General features: G+C 44.9%; 1 protein-coding gene across 2 annotated transcripts; it reads left to right on the top strand.

The window, feature by feature from the left end:
* Nucleotides 1-4,618: 4,618 nt before the first annotated feature.
* chd4b (chromodomain helicase DNA binding protein 4b) lies at nucleotides 4,619-24,669 on the top strand. Of its 2 annotated transcripts, none has more exons than XM_083989713.1 (40): nucleotides 4,619-4,884; nucleotides 5,213-5,435; nucleotides 5,979-6,103; nucleotides 6,991-7,245; nucleotides 7,359-7,474; nucleotides 7,594-7,693; nucleotides 7,800-8,007; nucleotides 8,145-8,266; nucleotides 8,403-8,526; nucleotides 8,702-8,874; nucleotides 9,443-9,688; nucleotides 10,023-10,226; nucleotides 10,369-10,580; nucleotides 10,967-11,098; nucleotides 11,188-11,287; nucleotides 11,517-11,708; nucleotides 12,047-12,247; nucleotides 12,482-12,619; nucleotides 12,780-12,901; nucleotides 13,000-13,173; nucleotides 13,286-13,427; nucleotides 13,533-13,782; nucleotides 13,892-14,016; nucleotides 14,112-14,204; nucleotides 14,324-14,465; nucleotides 14,979-15,148; nucleotides 15,346-15,520; nucleotides 16,347-16,433; nucleotides 18,045-18,136; nucleotides 18,328-18,461; nucleotides 18,634-18,778; nucleotides 18,889-19,045; nucleotides 19,661-19,746; nucleotides 19,830-20,088; nucleotides 20,166-20,222; nucleotides 20,473-20,643; nucleotides 20,804-20,912; nucleotides 21,420-21,552; nucleotides 21,672-21,867; nucleotides 23,343-24,669. In XM_083989713.1, the coding sequence occupies exons 2-40, from the start codon at nucleotides 5,363-5,365 to the stop codon at nucleotides 23,543-23,545; spliced, it is 5,943 nt and encodes a 1,980-aa protein (XP_083845839.1). In that variant the 5' UTR covers nucleotides 4,619-4,884; nucleotides 5,213-5,362; the 3' UTR covers nucleotides 23,546-24,669. The 2 variants fall into 2 exon arrangements, with proteins under 2 accessions (XP_083845839.1, XP_083845838.1); XM_083989712.1 differs by having other exon boundaries at nucleotides 15,346-15,532.
* Nucleotides 24,670-24,923: the final 254 nt, after the last annotated feature.

Here is a 24,923-nt window from a genome sequence, read left to right as displayed (position 1 = left end):
GTTATTGACCGTGTACAAAACAGGCAAACAAACTGATATTCCAACTTAGTTTTACACTAATATAGTTAATGAATCTATAATTTCCATCACGGTCAAGATTGCAATTATCAGACATAAAGTCATTTATGTGGTGTTGTTAAGTAGCTGCTTTGCAAAACTAGGCTATTTAGCATTTAGAAAGATAGCTAGTTAATCTGGTGTTTTTTTTCTCCATTACTGTATATGTCAGATTTTTCTTGTGCATTACTTGTGGGGTTATAACAAATTCATTGACCAAAATGCTGTAAAATCAAAAATCAGTTTCTCAGTTACAGGTAGAAAGAGTATGAACATTTTCTCTAACTTTCTTAACAGCTGCCTAAACAGATCGGCTACTGCCATTTGTTTTGTGTTTACCACAGCGTAGCCACATGTTTGTTTGTTAATTTTTCCCAAGAACAACTTCTGATGATTTTGACGACATGTTACTGTAGATGTAGGTCCAATTTAGCTTTTGTTTTATGTTTGGTTATTTTTTGGGCCCGTATCTTATGTCTTCTTTAATCAGCGATAGTTCATTAGAATGGGTGCATTGTCATTTTTATGTTTTTTTTTTGGGGGGGGGGGGTTGAAGACTTTCTTTTTTAAATCCCAGAGGCTGGTCAAACATGTAGGACAGGATTGTGCTACAATCTTGTCACACCTGCTGAAACAAACTTCTATTGCCTAGTCTCCGTCCATTTGCCAATTTACCTGAACCCTTTGACACTTAGTTCCTCAGTAAATGGTCACCCCATCCACCCCTCAGCCCCTCTCACTGTCCCTCTTTCCTCTGTCTATATCTGTAAAGACAGGTTTCTTCTAGGCCCCCTTCCCTCCTTTTTTGTCCTCCTCATGTCGTATTCCTCCTTTGTGTCCCCTGTTTCTCCAAGTGACGTCTTCTGCTGTCTCCCACAGCAACGCCATGGAGATGAGCTGGCCACTGTCATGTCCGGCGCCTCTGTTATGCTCATCCCTTCACCCCTCTCTCGTAAATAACTTGCCCTCTTTTTTTTATCTTTATCTTTCCCCCATTTTGTGGACATTTTATCATGCTGAAATGGTCTGGTGCTGATTGACTGTAGCCAGGTTGCAGAGCCCAAAGAGATGCTTGTTAAAGCTTCAGCATGACATATACATAGAGATGACTTGCATTCCCTCAGTTATAGTGGGGGGCTGCAGTAGACCTTGAGAGACTTGAGTGAGGTGGGGCGGCTGAACTCGTCTTACTTCGTCCACTGATGCTGCTGACTATGGGATGGATGAGTGGCCTCAGTCAGAGATGATTGCCTCAGGGTAATTTTGAACTTCATGAACATACCTCCCTCCATGAAGGTCATTATGAGATATAAGTGTGACCCGCCACCTTTTGCTCTCCCCCTCCCTCCCTCTGATACTCCTCTACCTGCCCCGGCCGTCGGAGCGCAGATGAAATAATCATATCAGGCAGAAACATGACTGCCGTGCATGAGCACGCTCACATTGCTCAGGCATCTCTGCCAACAAAGAGCTGAATGCACTGCTGTGTATGGATGTGTGCGGAGCGTGTGCATGAATATTATGGGATGGCGGGCGGTGGTGTTGTCAGGCAGGGAAGTGGGGGCGGCAGAGTGGGCGGTGAGCTGTGTGCACATAGGGGGGGGGAGGGGGCAGAGGGAATGGACGACCCATGAATATTATGGAGTGATGGTGGTGGTGGTGGTGGAGGGAGGGTGGCACGGGAGGTGTATGGAGTGCGCGAGGTGGAAAGATAGCTGTGCATACGGGATGGAAGGAGGAGGTGTTGGTGACGGCGCTGCACGTGAGCCCATGTGTACGCGCATACATGCATGTGTAAGGGGCATTCGAGCGATGGTAACAGACAACGGCCAGACATAGGCCTTTGTTGCTATGCGATCTGCATGTACCGTACCGTGGGGAATATTGCAGTGTCCATCGCAGTGGAGGAAGCAGTGGAAGGCCTCTGCACTCCCATTTCGACAGTTCGTGCCCTATTCAAGCAGAATACAACCTCTGGTGCAACAGGGATCTTTGTGTCTGTGAACAAGAGGAGCAAAATGAGTACATCTTATATGACATACTGTTTTTCACTGTCCATGGTCCTCAGGGAGCAAAACACAGACATACAAGAGGAGCCTAATGATTACATCCCTGCTTTACAGTGAAGAAATTAATAATATTACTCCTACTCTACGCTATTTTATCATGAAAATTTAAGTAAAATGAATAGTAATCTATGCTCATCAATCTCACTTAAGCCTTAACAAGCAGCAGCCTGCCAGCGGGCCAGTCACTCACAACAATCTCATGATGTGCAGCCAAACACTGTTTGAGCCAGCTGAATTTTATTTAAATTCTAGTGGAGATCCTATGGGTTCTTTGCAGACCAAACATGTCAAGCTCAATATCGGGCTAAATGTTAATATAATGTAGCACAAGGCATCTAACTGATTAAGTGGTACAGCTGCTTAGTGTAAACATCATAAAGCTTCAATAAAGAGCTGAAAGAGGATGATATTGAGTAGGCCTATAGTGGATGTGATATTGTCATCAGACAGCGTGGAATATGTCCAATAAGAATAAATTGACAGTTTAAGCTACAAAACTACAGTGGAAAAAGATTATGTATGTGTTGAGACCAAATCAGATTATGTGTGATAATGTACAACAAAAAGAGCCTCTCACTGTGTATCAGTAAATCTGTCTATAAAATGATCAGTATTGCATGTGGTTTCTGACCCACTGCTGAAACATTTTAAATTGGACCTATTGCACACAGACCCCTCCTGAGCCAAAAGCATCTTTTCGTGGGCCATTCTTATATATTTATTTATTCATTGCTTTTGGTTTTTTTTGTGTGTGTGTGTTTTGTTTTAAGGTTTTATAAATCATGAAGCATAAAACCTGCAGAACAAAGTGCAGCTGCGGTTGACGCTTGTTTGGTGTTTGAATCGAGCTCTAGTACCATTGAAAAAACTATTTTATCACAGCTATAGCTACTACTTTAATGGGTCTCTCATGTGCAGCAGCTCAGGTGTTGTTTACTGTCATCCAAACAAAATTTGAAGGCAGCGATTTGTGTGTTTTTATGATTCAATTTTAACACTTCAGGGAAACTTGCTTGCTTGTGACCTGCATCCTACAACATAAGAGAAAGAAACTAGCAGGATATTCACCAGGAAAGACTGTGGAGGCCTCGGCCTACTGAGCAGGAGCACGATTTCTTTATGTATCCAAATGTGATTCAATGTTATAAGGAATGCAGGGGGGTATAAACTAGTATGTCTCAGATTAGTGTCTCTTCAAAACGATTAGACACATTTGGCCTTCAAGTGCCCAGCTTATGCTGTTATTTAGACTTGTTGCACATCCAAGTGTTTTTACTTCGAAACAGAGGTAAGAACAAAACAGACCCTGCTGGGCCAAAAACATCATTTGGGATTTATTTATTGTGAAAGAGATTGTACATAGTAAGCAGCACAGGGCCAGGGCCAAGCAGACATGTGTGCAGCTGTAGCAGGCATGTAATGGATATTTAACTTAATTCTTTTGTACAGTATAATTGCCATTTTGTAGTTGATGTGGTTTGAATGTGCTCAGATCCTTGAATGTCAATTCTTGGCAGGAAGCATTCACGGCTATATTTACTGTTTTGATAGGGGTCCAATGCGCAGCAGCTCGAGCCTTATTTACTGAATTACAGACAGGATTTGAAGGCAACATCTTGTTGAGTTTTTGTGAATCAATTTACTCACTTTTGACCTGCTTTCCTCCACAGCGTCGGACCATGTGGAGCTGGTGGGAAACACAACACCGGCCACCGCTCTTGTGCACTTGAACACCTGTTGACCTGGGTCGCACTTGAAGGATCCACACATGGTGCAATGGTGGGTCTTCTTGGTCGACGAGATGTGTGTGGTGCAGTCTGGCTGCTGTGACGGCGCTACGTTGAGGCCTCAGCAGCCTGCACCAGGGATGCTGGGCAGGGTTACAGCAGCATCAAAGTCTCTGACACACATCCAGTGCTGTACAGCCCGAGCCCAGCAGGCCTGTTTGACCTGCACACAGCACTGCTGGCGTGCGGTGAGGTCTACCTGCGCCTGGATCACACCAGAACAAAACTGAAGCCTCTTTGACTTCTTGGAGTAGTCATTCCCACTCTCAGGTGGATGATGACTGACTATTATGGTCTGTCACCAGTGGACTTGAGCTCCCCTGGAGACCATGTGACTGGTGTTTTTTTCTTTCTTGTCTTTTTAGGAGTTGTATATTATGGGATGTATGCTGCTACTGCTGGAGTATTATGGTCTGTCTGTGGGAGTGTGGGGGGGGTGTCACCATGACAACGGGGTTGCTAAGGGGGCTGGGACTACTAGTGGAAAGGGGAAGGAGTGTGCATGCAATGAGCCTGGTGCATGCATGTCTAGTAGTGGCAGTGTGCATGCGCACGTGTGCGAGCGCGCGTGCTTGGTGGAGGGGGTGGGGGCAGGCTGAGTATTATGGTCTGTCCGTTGCGAGGTAACTATGCAGAGTCCTGTGTGAGTGTGGGAGGGGGGGGATTATTATGGGATGTCTGCCCCCTTTGTGTGTTTGTGAGGATGTTAGCTAAGCTCTGCCTGTGAGGTTGGGGGCGAGAGAAAAGGGGGACGGAGCAACGTGTTTTGGGTCATTGACGGCTCTTTTTTTTTTTTTCTAAAAATTTCGCTGATCCCTGGTTCAGCCGGACTTGATGAATGAAGACTAAATGACAACAACTGCCGCACAAACAGCGTGACTTGTGTTAATTCTTGCACCGAGGGAGAGAGGGAGCGAGAGAGAGAGGGGGCTCACCTCGACCCGGGACTACACACACATACACACACTACAGTAAGTTTCTAATGTGAAGGTAGGCTTTCAATGCTTCAACTTTTCTCTCGTGTATTGTTTTAACTCGACAGTGCGAATTTGCCGCTCACACTTGGAGGCAACGCTGGATGCCACACTTTGCTTCATTCACTCCTGTGTAGAGAAAAAAAAATTACCTGCAAATCAAAAATAATGTCAATGCACAGATGAGATAATCTAGTTATCCAACTTGTTTGAGTGCGCAGGTGGACAATGAGATGCTGTGTCATTAATAGGCAACGAGTGAGGATTAGCAACCAACCAGTGCCATTTATTTATTATTATTATTATTTATTTCTTTTTTTTTCAGCACCCGCCGCCCCCTCCCTTCCTGGACACCCCCGGTCCATTCTCCAACAGTCCCACGTCATTTTCCCTCCTCCCTCGCCGACCGAGGAGCAAGGTTTAGGAGGGATTAATCCGACCAGCAAGAAATTAAAATTAAAAAACGCTGGGAAAGATGTCGGGCAGCGAGGATGAGAGGGAAGACTTTGGAGCCGCCGCGGACGAGCAGCGCTCACTTCTCCACCACGGTAAGCTCGCTGGCTGTCCCCCCTCCTCCTCCCCGGGAGAGGAAGGTCCATCTCCCCGTGACTGGAGCCCAGCTCGCCCCTCACCGAGCCGAGGAGGAGCAGCAGCAGCTAGCGTTAGCCGCGGCTAGCAGCTCCAGGAGGAGTCGGCTCCGTCCGTCCGTCACTCGCCACCATGACAGATTAGTTAGCTAACTTGGCGAGCAAGTGTCCGTGGTCGAGTCCGAGCCGTGACACCCCACGACCCCGCCGCCGTGGGTTTTTTTTTTCACGAGCGCGGGCGTGAACTGTCAAAGTTTCAAAGACAAGTTTCAACCTGTGTTGTTGTGGCATTCACGCTGCGTGTGTGTGTATGTGTGTGCACGTGTGCATGCAAGTGCGTGTAGTGCGTGTGCGTGCGCGCATATCTGCCAAGCCGTGCCAGTGCGCGCGGTCCTCTGTCTGTTTTCTCCCTGTGGCCTGCAGCACTGCTCCTGTCTGTCCGTGTGTGTGTGCGCACCGTGTCTCCTCCTCGCACTAATGAAAGCGTGTTGTTGTCGCCGGCAGAGGAGGACGAGCCGGAGGATGCTGTGTCTGACGTAGAGGAGGTACCCAAGTCCAAGAAGAAGAAGAAAGCCAAGAAGAGCAACCGAGAGAGCAGGAGTAGTAAGAGACAGAGACCCACCAGAGAGGTCAGAGAGCTGCCAAACTTTTCATGTTTAAAGAATGATTTAATATTTATATACTTATTATGGTCACAGTTGGGCTCTTCAAGTGCACCTGTCCTTCAAGGCTGTGACCCAGATTGTCAGACTTGACTTTGTATAGATTTCTGCAGCTGTGCAAGTGAAATATGAAAAAACCCAACAGCAGGTATTGATTTATTTACGGTTTAATAGCACACACACAGAAAATACAAGGACCCCCTTCCCTGTAAGCACCAAGGGTCCCAACAGGTCCAATATAACTGATAGTAGAGAGTGAGACTGAACTTCTGTGAGATTATACGTGCTTACAGAGTGTAATAGATGTAATGGTTTATGGTAAAATAAGTGAGATAATCACATTTTCATTTAGCAATTATTATGATTACCTCATCGTCTGCAGATTAATGTCTCGATTAACTGGTTAATGATTTGAAATGATTCTCACTATAATTTGGTCACACATTCACCCAGACTGCTTGTTTAGACTGGCAAACAGTGAGAAAACCAACAGCAGTCAATTAACAATAATATCAAAAGGCAGTGAATCCTCACATTTGAGGACTACGAGATATGTAAAATGTAGATGACGTATAAGAAAAAATACTGTAAAGATTAATTCAGTTTAACAACAGTCAAGTACAAATCTGACAGTTGGCTGAAGAGGTAAAGTGATGTGCACTGACCAATGCTGCTCTGTGGATGACAGGGCAGAGCTGTGTGACTGTCCATGCAAACCTCAGCCCAGCTGAGGGAGATGATGTTTACAAGCAATAAAACAAAACAGATGTCATTTTAATGTGTAATTTATAGTTGAAGTGATAAAAAGCACCACTGCCTCCCAGTAATTAGCAGAGTCATTTGTTGTCTTGCAGGAGTTGCCAGTCAGTTCCCCAGAGCACCTGATTGGAGTAGAAGCAGCAGAGAGAGATGCAGGCGAGGGAGGTGTGCGGTCAGAGAGTGAAGGAAGTGATTATGCTCCCGGGAGGAAAAAGAAGAAACGGCTCAGCTCCGGCAAAGACAAGAAGAAAGGAGGTGCGGCGGCAGAGAAGGGAGGCTCGTCCAGTTCAAAGAGCAAACGCAAAGAACCTGAACCGGATGACGATGAGGACGACGACGACGATTGCCAGGTAAAGATTCCTGCAGACTCCACTGCAGAGTGCACAGCTGTTTTCCTCAGGCCCAACATATAGAACTAACCTCCCCTGGTTTACTCCTTTCAACCTCTCTCCTCGTGCCTCAGCCTAAAAGCTCCTCCCAGCTGCTGGAGGCCTGGGGCATGAAAGACATTGACCACGTCTTTACTCAGGAAGACTACAGCTCCCTCACCAACTACAAGGCATTCAGCCAGTTTGTTAGGTAAGAACCCCCCTTTTTATACGACCAGTTTTATTGTTTGTTTCGACCTCATTATTAAGGAGCTATGCATGTATGAAAATAAATAATGACTGGATTTCTTGTAAATGTTTTGGCCTTAGGCCTTTAATTGCAGCTAAGAACCCTAAAATTGCCGTGTCCAAGATGATGACTTTGATGATGGCTAAATGGAGAGAGTTCAGCACAAACAACCCACTTAAGGTACTGAAATACTGAACGAGCCAGAAAATCTGACTTATAATAAATGAGATTTGTCTTTCATGTGTTGCCGTATAACTGTCTGATTCTGTGCCGTGCTCCCCTGTAGGGCTGCGCCACTGCCAATGCAGCTCTGGCGGCTGCCAACGTGGCTGCAGCTGTGGAGAACATGGTGGTGGCAGGGACAGACGGAGGGGCAGAGACCAGCGCTGCCCCTTTACCTCCACCTGCTTCCGCTCCTGCTGCTGCCGCTGCGCCCCCACCGCCTGCTCCCCCAGCGCCCCCGCTCCGCAAGGCCAAGACCAAAGAGGGCAAAGGTACAGTAGGACAGATGAGGAATATGGTTATTACAAGGTCATTGTTTAGTTTAGTTTATTTATGACCTAAGGTTGAATTCCTTGTTGTATTTTCCCCTTTATTGATCACTTTTGTCTTAAACATTTGGTTTTCTCAGGTCCCAATGCTCGCAAGAAGTCGAAATCTTCGCTAAAGCCTCCACCCAAACCCAAACCCAAAAAAGTGGCTCCTCTCAAGATCAAACTAGGGGGCCTCAACAGCAAGAGAAAGCGTTCTTCTGTAAGATCTTGTTCCTGTCATTCACTTCTCATGCTTGAGAATAATTTAATCAGAAAATTGATAGTGTATGATAATATAAACACCTTTTCCTCTCCTTCTCCTTCTCCTCTCTCTCTCTCCCTGTTGCTCAAATCAGAGTGATGAAGACGAACCAGATGGTGACAGCGACTTTGATGACGGCAGTTTCTCAGTGTCAGACGGCTCCAATCGTAGCAGCCGTCCTAAGAAGAAGCCCAAGAGCGCGAAGAAAAAGAAGAAAGGTTTGGAATGGAAATATTACTGAAATAAAAAAAAAAAGGTCTGCTCTGGAGGGTTTGCTTTGTCAAATGGGATCAAAGTCAAGGCCAAGATGAAGGCTATTACTGCTCTCATGTGTCGTTTCTCGGCGTCTCGTTTTCTTCCCTTCCACTCCTCTGTTAACGTTCCTCTCTTTAGTGGAGACGGAGGACGGTGACGGCTACGAGACGGATCACCAGGACTACTGTGAAGTGTGCCAACAGGGAGGAGAGATCATTCTGTGTGACACCTGCCCCAGAGCTTATCACATGGTCTGTCTGGACCCTGACATGGAGAAGGCACCTGAGGGCAAGTGGAGCTGCCCACACTGTGTGAGTACTGTAATCTCACCCCTCGGTGCTGTGCCGAAAAGGCCATTAGGTCATTAAGTTGGAGAAGAAGTCTTAAGGGTAAAGATGACACCTGTCTCTGAAACGCTGCTCTGTGGAAGTGTGTTCCTAGAAAGTTGCACCTACATGAAAAAGATTTTACTAGAAAAGATTTTAACAATATTTTTTTGGTGTTTTCTATTTCTCTTTGTCCTTTACTGTACCCGCCACCCCCCACCACCACCCCCCCACCCTCCCTCTTTCCTCTCCTATTCCCCACCACACGCCTTATCCGCCCCCCCATCCCCCATTTCCTCTTCTTGTTCCTCCCCTCCCACTCCCTCCCTCCCCTCTGCTATGGCTCCACGCGCACACGCACATGGACACGCACACGCACACGCACTCACCCCACCCCCACCCCCTCCGCCCTTCTAACCCCCCACCCCCACCCCTCTCTTTTTCCTTTCACTCCGTTCCGCATACCTTCCTCTCGTGCCCCCCACCCCCCCTCCCCCTCCCCACACCCCCTCCCCTTCCCCTCTGTCTGTCTGTCTGTAATTCTGGCACCAAGGAGAAGGAGGGGATCCAGTGGGAGGCCAGGGATGAGCTCTCCGAGGCCGAAGGGGAGGACGAGGAGGACAGGAGGGACGAGGGGGTGGAGGAGGAAGATGACCACCACATCGAGTTCTGCCGAGTGTGCAAGGATGGAGGGGAGCTGCTTTGCTGTGACACCTGCCCCTCCTCCTACCACATCCACTGCCTCAACCCTCCCCTCCCTGAAATCCCCAACGGAGAATGGATCTGCCCCCGCTGCAAGGTGAGCGCCATGTGCTGGTGCGTTTTGAGTGTGTGCGTGTGTGCGTGCGTGCGTGCGTGTGCTCATGTGGGTGTGCGCACAGATTGCAGATTCCATCTTGTGCACATTTGTGCTGGATACGAAGAGCCTTTTCTCTGGCTGTGGATAAGTTTGCCTTTAGTATTTTAGACTTTAGACTTTATTATTACAGTCATACATGTTTTATTGAGCCGATATCTCATGTCCCAAGAATTCACCTATATTCTGTATAAAAACAATCATCGGTAAATTGGTTCCTTTTATTGATAAACATCCTTTCCTTGATTGTTTCCTTTCCTCCCATGTTTCTTAACAGTGTCTACCAATGAAGGGAAAAGTCCAGAAGGTTTTGACATGGCGCTGGGGGGAGCCACCAGCCCCCACACCTGTCCCCCGGCCTGCTGACCTGCCTGCTGATGCTCCTGATCCCCCGCCGCTGGTGGGACGCAGGGAGAGGGAGTTCTTCGTCAAATGGTGCAATATGTCCTACTGGCACTGTTCCTGGGTGCAGGAGCTACAGGTACACTCACACTCTGAGACTGTATCCACCTATAGCTGAGTATGTGCTTTGTTTTTTTTTGTGTGGGACATTTTTCTGTTCCCTAACACCCAAAACTTGCATGTTTTTTTGTCTTTACCCCGCTCTGTCCCTGTTTCCCCAGTTGGAGCTGAACTGCCAGGTGATGTTCCGTAACTACCAGAGGAAGACCGACATGGACGAGCCACCGCCTGTGGACTTTGGAGGCGAGGGTGACGAGGTCAAGAGCACCAAGAGGAAGAACAAAGATCCTCTGTTTGTCCACATGGAGGAAGCGTTTTACCGTTATGGAGTCAAGATGGAGTGGCTCATGCTCCACCGCATCCTCAACCACAGGTAGGACACAGTCTCTTAGGAAATATGTTCTTTACACATGAGAAGAAATCCATTTTACCAAATAATCAAGGTGAAGAATCAGACGGAATTAGTTTTAACAGACTATTCATGTGGGCTCTTTGTGCATTTCTATAGTTATAGTATATGTCTCGTCCCATTATTTATAATTATAAGATGCTAAAATTAAGTGTAAAAGTAAATCAAAGCTATGATTGTTAATTGAATATCATTTAATCCCTTGGAAAGAATCAGAATAATATAAAGCTGACATTTAATTGTTTGCAGACAAAATAGCATAACTTCTTATTTTTAGAGAGAAATTATAGAGAAAGCACATGTTATGTTGTTGTATCATAACTCCCTCTATTTCTCTCTTTTCCCGTCAGTGTTGACAAAAAGAACAACGTACATTACCTGATTAAGTGGAGAGATCTTCCCTATGACCAGGCAACCTGGGAGAGTGAGGACATGGACATTCCTGAGTACGACACGTACAAACAGACCTACTGGAATCACAGGTACACCGAGACAAACAAAGCGTTGTGTAGTGTTTGTCTTCAAACTATTTGTGTATGTTTTTCACCAAAACTGCCCTTTTCTCTTCCAGAGAGTTGATGGTGGGTGAAGAAGGCAGACCTGGCAAAAAGCTGAAGAAGCCAGTCAAAGTGAAGAAGGCAGAGCGGCCACCGGCTAATCCAGTTGTAGATGTAGGTATCTTAAAAATGCCAAACCAAGAAAAGAAAACAAACTTTTCTACCCTTCACAACCTTGGTGAAACTGATCCTGGGTTTTTTTTTTTTTTTTTTTTTTTTTTTTTTTTACAATCGACTGATCTATTATTGATGGTGAAATGAAGGCTCCTTGTCAGTTTTCTTCTTCTGGCAGAACAGAAAGGCAACCTGAATTTATATTTTTCCTGATTTATTTTCCCTTCAGCCCACCATCAAGTTTGATCGGCAGCCTGATTACCTGGACAGCACAGGAGGAACGCTGCATCCTTACCAGCTCGAGGGGTTGAACTGGCTGAGGTTTTCATGGGCTCAGGCCACGGACACTATTCTGGCAGATGAGATGGGTTTAGGCAAGACTGTACAGACAGCTGTCTTCCTCTACTCATTGTACAAGGAGGTGAGGAGCTGTTTAAATGGACACTGGAAAGTTTTGTGTGATTTACGAGTTTGTAGGTAGATTTTATTTATCTATGATGATAAGACATGTTTACTTCCACTGACTCTCTATTGTCCGGTCTGCCCACTCCTGTCAATCAAAGCTAGTTGATGGGCTTCAGACATGTGACACACATTAACTCTGCCCAATAAAGGGGATGAGTTCAAAGTAAGGAACTCTATCCTAAAGGCAGGGCAAGACAAATACAACCACTAGTTCATGTATCTTCTGTTTTCACCTAATACCAAATCATCTTTATATCCAAATGTTGATCCTACAATCTTCTTCCTCTGGTACAGGGTCACTCCAAAGGTCCCTTTCTGGTCAGTGCTCCCCTGTCAACCATCATTAACTGGGAGAGAGAGTTTGAGATGTGGGCCCCCGACATGTATGTGGTCACCTACGTGGGGGACAAGGACAGCAGGGCTGTCATCAGAGAGAACGAGTTCTCCTTTGAAGGAAATGCCATCCGAGGTGGAAAAAAGGCCTCCAAGATGAAGGTGAGGGGAAAAAAACAGGCCAGTGATTAAACCAAATGAGATGAATGAAAGTTTTGTAAAAAGATAAAAAGAATGATGTGATACTGATCAGTTTGAACTTAAATTAAAAGAAATATTATTAGTTAGTGTGTGTCACTATATCACCAATGACCAACGGCAGATGCCCTGATTGTGTTTCTGCTTATTTGACTGTTTGGCTGCTGAATTGCATCCCTGTTTCTCTGTGCTTTACAGAAAGACTCAACAGTCAAGTTCCACGTCCTGCTGACGTCCTATGAATTGATCACCATCGACCAGGCTGTGCTGGGCTCCATTGAGTGGGCCTGTCTAGTTGTGGATGAAGCACACAGACTCAAGAACAACCAGTCCAAGGTAACATAAAACACTTCTTTATTTAAGTTTGTGTGTATACCTGCACACCTGCTATTTAACCCTCGATAATGTTAACTACTATGAATCGTTGTGTATATATTTTTTTGTCAAGTTTTCATTGCCAGTTGTCCAAAATGTGCTGTTCTTTTCCTATTACTAGTTCTTCCGAGTGTTGAACAACTACCCACTGCAACACAAGCTGCTGCTGACCGGCACTCCCCTTCAGAACAACCTGGAGGAGCTCTTCCACTTGCTGAACTTCCTGACCCCAATGAGATTCAAGTCAGTATGAGGCCGCGGCACATGTGGCCTTGTCTTGCAGACACAGTGTAGACGCCTACATCGACCGTGTTTATTTATGTTTTTCTTTCTCTCTGCAGCAACCTGGAGGGGTTTCTCGAGGAGTTTGCGGACATTGCCAAAGAGGACCAGATCAAGAAGCTGCATGACATGCTGGGACCACACATGCTCAGGAGGCTGAAGGCCGATGTTTTCAAACACATGCCCTCCAAGACTGAGCTCATTGTTAGAGTTGAGCTGAGCCCCATGCAGAAGTATGTATTAAGAGATTTGTTTTAATCAAAATTAAACGGAAGACTGGCATTTCTAGATGTTAATAGTTTTGCATGGTGCATATTCTGATCTCTTATTATTTGTTTCACTCAGGAAATATTACAAGTTCATCTTAACCCGCAACTTTGAAGCTCTAAACACTCGTGGTGGAGGAAACCAAGTCTCTCTGCTCAATGTGGTGATGGACCTCAAAAAGTGCTGCAATCACCCCTACCTCTTTCCTGCAGCTGCCATGGTACGATTCCTGTTTTTCACACAGTAATGTGGGGACAGGGAGGGTGCGTGCTGTATTCATTTAAGACACTTGTTTAATGCATGCTTCTTCCCCTCATGATTGCAGGAGGCACCAAAACTTCCAAATGGCATGTACGAGGGCAACGCTCTGACCAAGTCTTCAGGAAAACTGCTGCTGCTGCAGAAGATGATGAGGAAGCTGAAGGAGGGAGGCCACAGAGTCCTGGTCTTCTCTCAGATGACCAAGATGCTGGATCTGCTGGAGGATTTCTTGGAGAACGAAGGTTACAAATACGAGCGAATCGACGGAGGAGTCACTGGCAACTTGAGACAGGAGGCCATCGACCGCTTTAATGGTGAAACGTGCACATTCACCGCATGCGTTTAGAATCAGCTGCTGTGGCCACCAGTGTCTAACTGTCGTCTTCTCTGCACTGCTTTGTTTTCTCTTCTTCATCCAAACAGCTCCTGGAGCTCCTCAGTTTGCTTTCCTCCTCTCCACCAGAGCTGGTGGTTTAGGCATTAATCTCGCCTCCGCAGACACCGTGATCATTTACGACTCTGACTGGAATCCCCACAATGATATCCAGGTATGCACACCTTCTTCACCGTCTTATCTGTGTGAGCGCGTGTGTGTTTCTTTGGATGATATGTGATTATGCCGTTTGTACCGCGTGTGCTGTAGGCGTTCAGCAGAGCTCACCGTATTGGCCAGAACAGGAAGGTGATGATCTACCGGTTTGTCACCAAAGCCTCTGTAGAGGAGAGGATCACACAGGTCTGGAAAATACACATGACAAGAAATTACAAAAACCCTTAAAACTTTCAGCTATTTCAGGATTCAGTGAGAACCTGCTCTTCACTGGTTTTTGTCTTCCACCTACTTTGCTCCACCAGGTGGCAAAGAAGAAGATGATGCTCACCCACCTGGTGGTGCGGCCCGGTCTCGGCTCCAAGACGGGCTCCATGTCCAAACAGGAGCTTGATGACATCCTCAAGTTTGGAACTGAAGAGTTGTTCAAGGACGAACTTGGAGAGGGTGAGTTGACTTTAACGCACAGTGTATATATTTTATATTTTTATGGTCCAGGAATCTGTCCAGTATTTAACCACATTTTACTATTCACAGTAGAGGTTGACTGATAGTGGATTTTTAAAGGCCGATAGGAAAGGGATAGTTTGGAGCAGGAAAAAGCTGATAGCCAATTAATTGGAGCCCATGGGGGAAAAAAAGAAGAATCAGTTTAAAAAAACACAACACTGGATCCGGTCAGTTTCATAGTAATAATTCTGTATAACATGCTGTGTTGCATGTTATAAGGTAAGAAGCAGGGGCTCTTTGGTCAGATATTATATGTGAGAGTAATTAACAATGTTTATATTTTTGTTGTTTGTCTAATTTAATTAATGAAAGAAAAGAAAAGCCATCGGTGTCAGTCGATGGTTGTTCAGTTGTTTGAAACCAAACTATTTTAATAATTTCATTGTTCTGCAGTGCACACAAGTTTAGATTCTGCTTCCCTCCCCTTTATTTGTTTTGTCCTGCATACAGGGGACAACAAGGAGGATGACAGCAGCGTGATTCACTACGACGACCGCGCAATCGACCGCTTGCTGGACAGAAATCAGGATGCCACAGATGACACTGAGCTTCAGAGCATGAACGAGTACCTCAGCTCCTTCAAAGTGGCCCAGTATGTGGTCAAAGACGAAGAAGACGAGGTATGAACTAGTGTGTTGCGTGTGTTGTTTCAACTTGACAGGGCTTGGTACTAGTAGAGTTATCTATCTACCTTTTGTTTTTGTTACAAACTTACATACAGTATAATGGCTTTACATTAAAAAAAAAAAGCTGAATTCACAAACTTACAGTCCGAATATATTCAATATGAATGACTGTGTTGAATTTCGCTGAGGAGGAGGAGGTGGAGAGGGAGGTGATCAAGCAGGAGGAAAGTGTTGATCCCGACTACTGGGAGAAGCTGCTCCGACACCACTATGAGCAGCAGCAGGAGGATCTCGCCCGCAACCTGGGCAAAGGCAAAAGAACTCGCAAACCGGTCAACTATAATGACGGCTCCCAGGAGGACCGAGGTATAAGACAGGGTACAGAACAATATATAATACAACTTCTTCTTGTGTGTGTGTGCTGTGCAGTGCTGTCGGTGTTTGTGTGGTGTTGATGTTATATGGAAGCAGATACAGTGAGTGCAATGCATATTTTCTTCTTTCTCATGCTAAACATCTTTAGAAAAAGTAGTTTGTCTTACAACCAGAACTGTCTTGATAAATTCATGTTACTCTCAGTTTACACAGTTGTTTTGGGTTTCACTTGACACCCAAGAAGCAAGTGTATTTTCTATGTAGAAGTCAGTAACCAGAGATGGCAATGAAGTGAACCTATATGTTTAAGTTTAACTGAAGAAAACACAAAATAACAAAAGAGTAACAAGACGATAGTCAGCTCAGCAGTTTCTTCTCCTTGTTTGGGCAGAGTGACAACATGATTATTTGGCAGCAGTAACAGCAGCATGCTATTGTTATATAATGTATTTATACAAATGAAATCGTACTGAACAGATCTTTATCAGTCAAAACTCTAACAGATGATTAGTTTGTGATTGGACGGTGTCTAAATTATTATTGTAGTTGGACTCGTTAAGAACCGCCTCTGCTTTTTTAATTCATTCAGTATTTTTCCCCACTGTTTATTGTTTGCAAAAGTAATAGGTAATTGAAGAAGTTTCTTATTTTGCGAGTAAAAATGTGGCTCGGAGATAGCAGCTAAATAAAAGCAGCCCCATGTGGAGTTTGGACGTGCTTTATCTTATCTTGAGTCGATTTCTGTCGAGTCAGTGAAGAGTTTTGCCCTTTTTTATTTTCTCGAGCCTTAATATTTCTCTGTCTATGCTTTGTGCAGACTGGCAGGAGGATCAGTCAGATAACCAATCTGATTACTCAGTGGCCTCAGAGGAGGGCGACGAGGACTTTGATGAACGGACTGAAGGTACGGCTCACTGATTTGATCACTGCTGTTAGAAGAGCGGGCGCGCGCGCGCACGTGTGTACATTGATGGTAAAATGGCTCATGTCACTGCTCTCAATCGTTTACATAGATGTATCTGAAAGGAAAATATTCACAGCTCAGAGTTTGACCTCCCTGTTTAGATGAAGTACAGATTATGAGGAATCTCTGCTCTCGAAGCCCAAGTTCTGTCTTTCCACTAACATCCTTCAAACCGCCCCTGCAGATGTTTATTCAGACTCAGACGACAGCTACGATATCTTCATTGACAACATCAACAACAACAACTCGCGAAACAAAACTTGCTCCTGCATCATCTGCGTTGAGCGTAGAAAGGCAAAAGCAGGCAGAAAGAAATTGGAAAAGGCAAAGAAGCAGACAAAGATTTTTCAATTCAATGGTTTCTCAACCAGATGAACTGTCAACTTGCACTTTAAAGTCATTGCCTGTGTTCAGTTTAAGTGTTAATTAAGTTGGTTTACAATGCACCTACCAAGACGTGTGTGAAGAGGAAAATCACTTTGTATTGTTTCAAAACAGACTGTTATATTTATAATTTTTATGACTTGTTATTTGTTTTGCAATTAATTTACAGGATGTACATGTTCTGTACTCTTTATATTTTTGTTTAATTTAATTATGATGCTGTTAATTCACTTGTATTAAATCAAATATACTACAATGGTGCTTTCAGTTATAGATGTTCTTAAAGGGATAGTTCAACATTTTGGCAAAATGGCCCATTGCCATAATAGCTATAGTCATAGTAGTAGGTTCGTTACCTTTATTTGTCGGTGTAAGCTATTTTTAGAACGGAGGAGCGGAGCGTCTGGCTGTTCAGAGCTACACTATGGAGGCTAATGGGATTTCTTGGTTTCCCTCATCAAACTCATCAAATACAAAATCCCAAAACGCTATGAGATAATAATGGAACGTTACGAAACGGAGCCGTTTTCGAGGTAAATACAGGGTAAATACAGAGACTGCTTGCTGAAAAACTGTCCCTGAACGCAACGCGCATCAGCGGTTTTGCATGAATTTACCTCTAATACAGCTCCGTCTCGTAACATTCCATTATTATCTCATAGCGTGGTGATTGTGCAGCTCACAACTTGTCCACGACAGCCTTTTGGAGTTGTTGGGTTGTGTATTTGATGAGTTTGATGAGGAAAACCAAGAAATTCCCTTAGCCTCCATAGCGTAGCCCTGAGCAGCCTTCTGCTCCACTCCTCCGTTCTAAGAATACCTTACACTGACAATTAAAGGTAACGAACCTACTGCTATGACTATAGCGATTATGGCAATAGGCCAATTTGCCAAAATGTTGAACTATCCCTTTAAAGCTTAAATGCTAAAAGAAGAAGCATGTAATATAGAAGTGTGGAGATTGAGAGGAGGGACAGCTTCAGCAGGATCAGAGTGTGGCGTGATTAGTGAGTAAGTGGAACAACTTCACAGAAAAACTGTAGGACGTTAAGAGCACACATGACCAAACATCAACAATTCAGTTTTGATTAAACTTGTCCTGGATTGAGTGTTTGCTTGACTGTACACTGAGTTTCAGACTCACTAACATTGTTTATTTTCTTTCAGCTAATGCCCGCAGACCGAACCGTAAAGGGCTGAGGAATGACAGGGACAAGCCTCTGCCCCCGCTGTTGGCCCGGGTCGGCGGGAACATCGAGGTGAGTCTTCCATCTGGTCTCTTATTCATCTCATGTACAGATGAGCTGAAACTTGAGAGACATGTCCTGCCAAGGAAGTATCAAGAAACACTGAAGGAGCGCTCCTGTTTGTCACCTTTGCTTCTGCATAAACAGAAGAAACTGAAAATGAATCATGTAATTGACGTCTTAACCTCTTAATCACCTCTCAGGTGTTGGGCTTTAATGCACGGCAGAGGAAGGCTTTCCTAAATGCAGTGATGCGTTATGGGATGCCTCCTCAGGATGCTTTCACCAACCAGTGGCTGGTGCGCGACCTCAGAGGGAAATCTGAGAAAGAATTCAAGTGAGTCTCCAATGAGAAAAGTTTAGAATAAAGTGGGGCGATGGCACAAAAAGCCTCTGAATGCTTTTTACCCGTCAGGATATTTATCACTTTGTTTAATTTGTAGTTTTCCTTTAGGCATTTCTATGGAGTGTGTGTCCGGCTTCAGCTTCTCTTTCACACATCTCCGCAGGGCTTACGTGTCTCTGTTCATGCGTCACCTCTGTGAGCCGGGGGCTGATGGAGCTGAGACCTTTGCAGATGGCGTTCCACGCGAGGGTCTGTCGAGGCAACACGTGCTTACTCGCATTGGTGTCATGTCCCTTATAAGGAAAAAGGTATGTGGTTCTTACAGGGATGAAATAAAGAGCAAAAGAGTGAGTCATTTATTTGAAGAAATATTCAAATACAGGATTAAATCACTGATGGATTGAGATATTGGTAACAGGTGCAGGAGTTTGAGCATGTGAACGGTCAGTGGTCAATGCCCTGGATGGCCGAGCTGGAGGAGAACAAAAGGGCTGCAGCTTTGGCTGCTGGCGAGGACCCCAAGACTCCGTCAACCGGGACCCCCGCAGACACACAGCCCAACACTCCTGTCCCAGGTACACACACACACACACACACACACACACACACACACACACACACACTGCAGAATTGGGTGAAAATGTGAATAAATACACACCTTCATCACCAGAGCAACAAAATTAAACAAACATGCTGTAATTTCCTTTTGGCTTCATGATGCAAAGTTCAACAGACAAGAAGGAGACATTTCTTCTGCTGTGACAAGCAGCAACACACTTGTGTGTCGTAACAGGGTCTTCGTGAGGATGTTTTGATAGATGACATGCATTTCTGTTTCCTCTTAGTCTCAACCTCAGCATCTAATTCTGACCCAAACTTTTACCCAAACCAAAATGTGATATGAATTCACACTTTGAGCTGTAACACAACTGTAACCCAGTGATAAAGCTGTGAGAACAGTTGTTTCTTTGTGTTGCATTGAGACTGTTTCTGTTAACCCTTTAGTTTTTCTTCTGAGCCAAACAAGACAGACTGACAGGTTTATTCACTGACGCCCTCTTGTGGTTTACATCTCTAAAAACATGAACAAACTAATCACCGACCACCAGACACTTTTCAGTTTTCGACTTATTCAGCCATTAAGATTCAAACCATTTACTGACCATTTCATATGTCGTCTGTATTTACAGAGGATTTGTCTAAATCAGAGGATAAGGAAGACGTAAAGAAGGAAGTAGAGGACAGCAAAGGAGCCAAGAAGACAGATGACCCAGAGGTAAATTCTGCTGTTACCCATCTTTGTTTTACGGTGTTGGGAATCAGATTTGTCTAATTTGTTCCCGACTACCTCTCCCACAGATAATTGAAATCCCAGATGAGTCTGAAAAATCCCCCGTCAATGAAAAGAAAGAAGGAGAGGGAGACTCTGGGGCAGGAAAGGAAGAGAAAGAGAAGGAGGCAGGAGATGGAGATAATGGGAAAGAGAAGGACGCTGAAGATTTGAGCAAGGAGAAAGAAGAGAAGGACAAGACATCTGACATGGGGGAGAAGGACCCTCCTGCCGTGAAGGGTGAAGGTTCGGAGGGCAAGACAGACTCGGAGGAGGACAAGTCCAAAGGTGAGAGGAACGATAATGACACACTGTTTTCACAATCTCCTTTCTCTGTGATTCTAAATGTCTTTTTCTAATTTCAGTGGAGGACGGCAAAGACGAAAAGATGGACACCACTTCGGCTGCAGAAGAAAAGAAAGGTAAATACATAAACTCCATATCAACACACTTTGCAATTAAGTTCATTTCAGTAAAATATTAACATGTTCCCTATGACACATCCTTCCTGTGTCAGGAATTTATCCATTAGATTAAACTTAATACAAAGTTTCACCTATGCCGTTGGTATCATAACTTTTTTCAGTGCATGCCTTAATAATGATTAGAGGATGTGTTTGAATGGAAACTGTCATGTTTCTTTGTGTGTGTGTGTGTGTGGTTTTCTCACAGAGCAAAAAGAGGAGAAAGATGGCGTGAAAACAGAAGAGTCTGGCAAACTGCAGAACGGAGAAAATGCCAAAGAAGGAGCAACAGCTGCGCCCGTGGTTAACGTCAGCGAAGAGAAGAAGAAAGCCACCAAGCAGAGGTTCATGTTCAACATTGCTGACGGAGGATTCACAGGTGGACACACATGCACACACACACACACACACACACACACACACACACACACACACACACACACACACACACACACACACACACACACACACACACATACTCCTTTCTTCTCTCCTTTCTCTTCTCTTCAGTCTTTTGACCTTTCTCTCCTCCTTTGCAGAGCTTCACTCTCTGTGGCAGAATGAAGAGCGAGCAGCCACCGTTACTAAGAAGACCTTTGAGATTTGGCACCGTCGTCATGACTACTGGCTGCTGGCAGGCATCATACAGTATCCTTTCAAATGAAAAAAAAAAAACCTCAATTCTCTCATGGGATCACTGTTGATTGGACAAAACAAGCGACTTGACTTTGGTCAGTTTGGACTTTTTTCTGATATTTTAAAGATCAAACAAAGAATATAAAACCGGCAGATTAATGGCTTAGTAAAATAACAGTTAGCTGTGGCTCCATATCACATTTAGATGATACGTTACATTATAAAAACTATGACACTTCAAAAACAGGGATGAAAGTCAAACTAATTTTTACATTGAAGGGGTTCTGTGGTGCACAGCTTTATTTTGGTCAAGTCCTGAATGTGGCATGCCTATGTGCAATCATTTAGCATTTTGTAAAACTTTAACATCATGAATGTTAAGTGAGAAATAAGCGTAGGATAAGGGTGCATTTTGAAAGTATACATACACACACAGCATCGAGCATCTGTCCTGCACCTGATGATAAGAGAAAACCAGCGTGAAACGACGTTGCTACACTTAACCCCAGCGTCTCCCAGACACGGCTACGCTCGGTGGCAGGATGTGCAGAACGACGTGAGGTTTGCCATCCTCAATGAGCCCTTCAAAGGGGAGATGAGCAGAGGGAACTTCCTGGAGATCAAGAACAAATTTCTGGCCCGCAGGTTCAAGGTGAACTGAGCTCTCATTGTTGTCACATTTCCCTACGTCTGTGTGTGTTTCACTGTGTCTGCGTCTCTTATCAACACGCCTCGCTGGGTATTCGCTGTCTCTCTGGGTTTCCTGTGCAGCTACTGGAGCAGGCGTTGGTGATCGAGGAGCAGCTGCGCAGGGCGGCCTACCTGAACATGACAGAAGACCCGGCCCACCCCTCCATGGCCCTCAACACTCGCTTCAGCGAGGTGGAGTGTCTCGCCGAGTCCCACCAGCACCTCAGCAAGGAATCCATGTCCGGGAACAAGCCTGCCAACGCAGTGCTGCACAAAGGTAAAACACGTGTAAGGCACAGGAGTCGAGAGGGTCCACATTGACCCCAAAAATGAGTTTGAACCCAATTTAAATCATGTTTTAACACAAATTCATCCTCTGCAAGGAGCCACAGCAGGGAGAAAAAAAACACTTTGTTAATGACAGGATAGCATCTTCCATCTTTTTGACCACAGAACCGTACCAACTGTTGCACCAGCCCATTAACCCATAAAGCCAGGCCAGAGTGCTTCTGTGGTACTGCAGTGAGTGGTAGGAGCATTGTTTTCAATATTCTGCAGTATCATCTCACCATACCATTTCCTCAGCTTGAGTCATAACAGTCTGTTGTGTTTACAACTGCAGATTTCACTCCTGTGAGAGAAGCACCTGAATGAGAAGAGTTTGTGTTTGAGCGTTAGACAGAGGACCGAGTGTCGGCTGCCGAACTGCCAGTATCAATATGAAAAGAGAAAAAAAAGAGTGCAGTGGTGTAAACACATTTAAATGTCTGAGCTCCAGTCATAGCTGCCAACGTAATCATCCAACACATCAGGTGCAACACTGCGTAAACACAGAGCAGCTTCCATGTTTGAACAAGGGGTGCTTTTTATTACATCATGTGGAGGAAAAAAAAGCTCCTCAACCAGCCGGTAATCCATCTATGTGGATTACTGAGAGAGGCGGAGCGCCTCTACAACTCCAGGGCTGAAAATAACCATTATTTTCATTATTAATTAATCAGATCATCATTAATTAATCATTGACTATTACTTGTTTGAAAATAGCAAAATCATATTATCCAGTATTATCCATATTATCATATTATCCCAGAGTCGAGGTTAATTTCCTCAGATATATAAATGTATCCAACCAACGATCACCGTATGACACATTTGGATGAAAAGTACTAGTAGCCAGTGACTTCCTGTTGAGTGACTATTTTTTTAATCAGACTATACTTTTCAGATTTAAATCACACTTAGTTGCTTAGTAACAACCACCTCCAACTTCTCCCATGTGCTCCTTGTTCACAAGAGGATCTAGAAAACGAAAGATGTTTATCTCCCTCTGAGGCGCTTTAAACACTTAGACCACTCACTCAGATTTGAAGACTTGAAGGGTAAAACATTTCAGACTCACTGAGATTGTGAGGGTCTCCGATGTCCAGCCAGTATAAGAGACGATGCTGGATCGACCTCTCATTCAGTAAACATTGATTGTTAGTACAGAGTACATGATGGTGATGGGGGTCGACCATAGTCACTGTTTAATTTACAGATTGCTGCACTGCTGATGTTAGCCTGATAGCCATGTTACAGTAGCTCCTGCTAACAGTTCAACCTACCTCTAGTGCACAATTCACCAAAACTGGTGAAATCTGGACGACTGCATGTTAAAAAAAAAAAAAAAAAACCTCTAGTTTGATGCCCTGAGTTTCACCAAGCAGCACGGACAAAACAAACTCACCCCATTGACATTATTTCTACTTCCAGTTCTCAAACAACTCGAGGAACTGCTGAGCGACATGAAGGCTGACGTCACGCGTCTCCCGGCGACCATCGCCAGGATACCACCCGTCGCCGTGCGGCTGCAAATGTCCGAGCGGAACATCCTGAGCCGATTGGCCAGCCGGGGCCCCGACGTCGGCGCTCAGAACCAGTCACAGACCTCACAGCAGATGCAGGTGCCGCGTTGACCAATCACCTCGCACGTTTCACGCTCACCGACTGAGGCCAGTCGCCCTCACCTCACCGCCATGTAGCAGACGTCCTCCCCCTTTTCAACCGCCATGTACAGCACAGTCAGGTTAGCCCCCCCCCCCCCCTCTCTCCCCGCCCCTCGCTCTGCACCCACAACCCATCTCCGGACTCAGAAGAACTTCAGCTGTGCTGCTGCTGGACTTTGACTTGGAACGACTGGAAGTGTAGATGTAGGACGGGAGTGAATGAAGGAATCTCTTCCCTCTCTGTGGCAGACTAGAACCGAGTGTCTCTCCTCCACTGGGATTCAAATGTAACTCCTCTTACCTGAGCACTGTCTTTGTGACCGTACCGCGGGCAGCTCCACCGACCTGTCCTGTTCCGTCTTCACAGCAGGGTCAAACATGTGTATGTAACTATGTGTATCATGACGCTGGCGAGGATAGACAGGAGAGAAAGCAGCATGTTTGGAGTTTACTGGTGCTTTGTAGTAACTTTTGGATTCTTAAAGAAATCAAGGGATTTTATTGTGCTCATTTTCACCTTTAGAAAGTTGTGAAATTTTAACTTTTTTTTCTTTTTTTTTCTCAACTCACCTGTCCTCACCTGTATGTGTGCGTGTGCGGAGAGAGAGAGAGTGTGTGTGTGTGTGTGTGTGCTTCCAGGATGTATGTACCTACAAACAGGGCAAACTGATGTGCATCTCTACTGCAGAATGCCCCCACACTGAGAGACTGTTACTCCCTTTTCTATCAGCCGGTCAGACCTGTTACCTCTTCCTGCATCGTCACCCTCCATCCCGAAACCTCCACCTGCCCCATCAGGTGACCTGATTCAGGATCAGCTCTCTGTGCTCGCGCCCCAACTAGCACCTCGACATTCCTAACTGCACCGCAGAATAACTCCCTGGAAAACTTTTCTGTGTCTCTGTGCCCCAGAATATGGACATGCAAGGCTTTTAGGTACATGGGATGGTTTAGAGAATGATGGCAATCTTAAGTTAATTTAATTTCTTACTGTCTATTGTTATGTTGTTTTACATTATTGAATATTATTATTATTATTGTTACCACCTTGTTGTTTTTATCATTGCTATTTGTTTTTATGGACTACAATTAAAAAAAAAAGTCAATCGTTTTTCAAGGTTTGTTCATTTTAGTTCAAAGAAATTTTATATTTATGTGTTTGTTTTTTCCTTAGGCAGTTACTGTATTCATCCTCTTTTAGCCTTGCTCACGGCGTTGCTTTGGAGATGGCAACATCAGCCTTTATCAACGGGGTGAAGCATTGTAGTGAAATTTTGCTGAGACCTATTCTTTTCTGAGTAGAAAGCCTACTGACCTCTGTCATCCTGTTCTCACCGCCGTGACTTTC

Source organism: Trachurus trachurus (genome assembly GCF_905171665.1).
Source record: "Trachurus trachurus genome assembly, chromosome: 16".
NCBI classification, from domain to species: domain Eukaryota; kingdom Metazoa; phylum Chordata; class Actinopteri; order Carangiformes; family Carangidae; genus Trachurus; species Trachurus trachurus.
The sequence above is the reverse complement of the archived record's forward strand: the minus strand, read 5'-3'. Positions and strand labels throughout refer to the sequence as shown.

Coding starts and splice junctions, on each gene's coding strand:
- chd4b (XM_083989712.1), top strand. CDS start 5,363: ATGTCGGGCAGCGAGGATGAGAGGGAAGACTTTGGAGCCGCCGCGGAC. Junction 19,747..19,829: donor AGAAGACAGATGACCCAGAG/GTAAATTCTGCT, acceptor CCTCTCCCACAG/ATAATTGAAATCCCAGATGA. Junction 20,644..20,803: donor TGCTGACGGAGGATTCACAG/GTGGACACACAT, acceptor CCTCCTTTGCAG/AGCTTCACTCTCTGTGGCAG.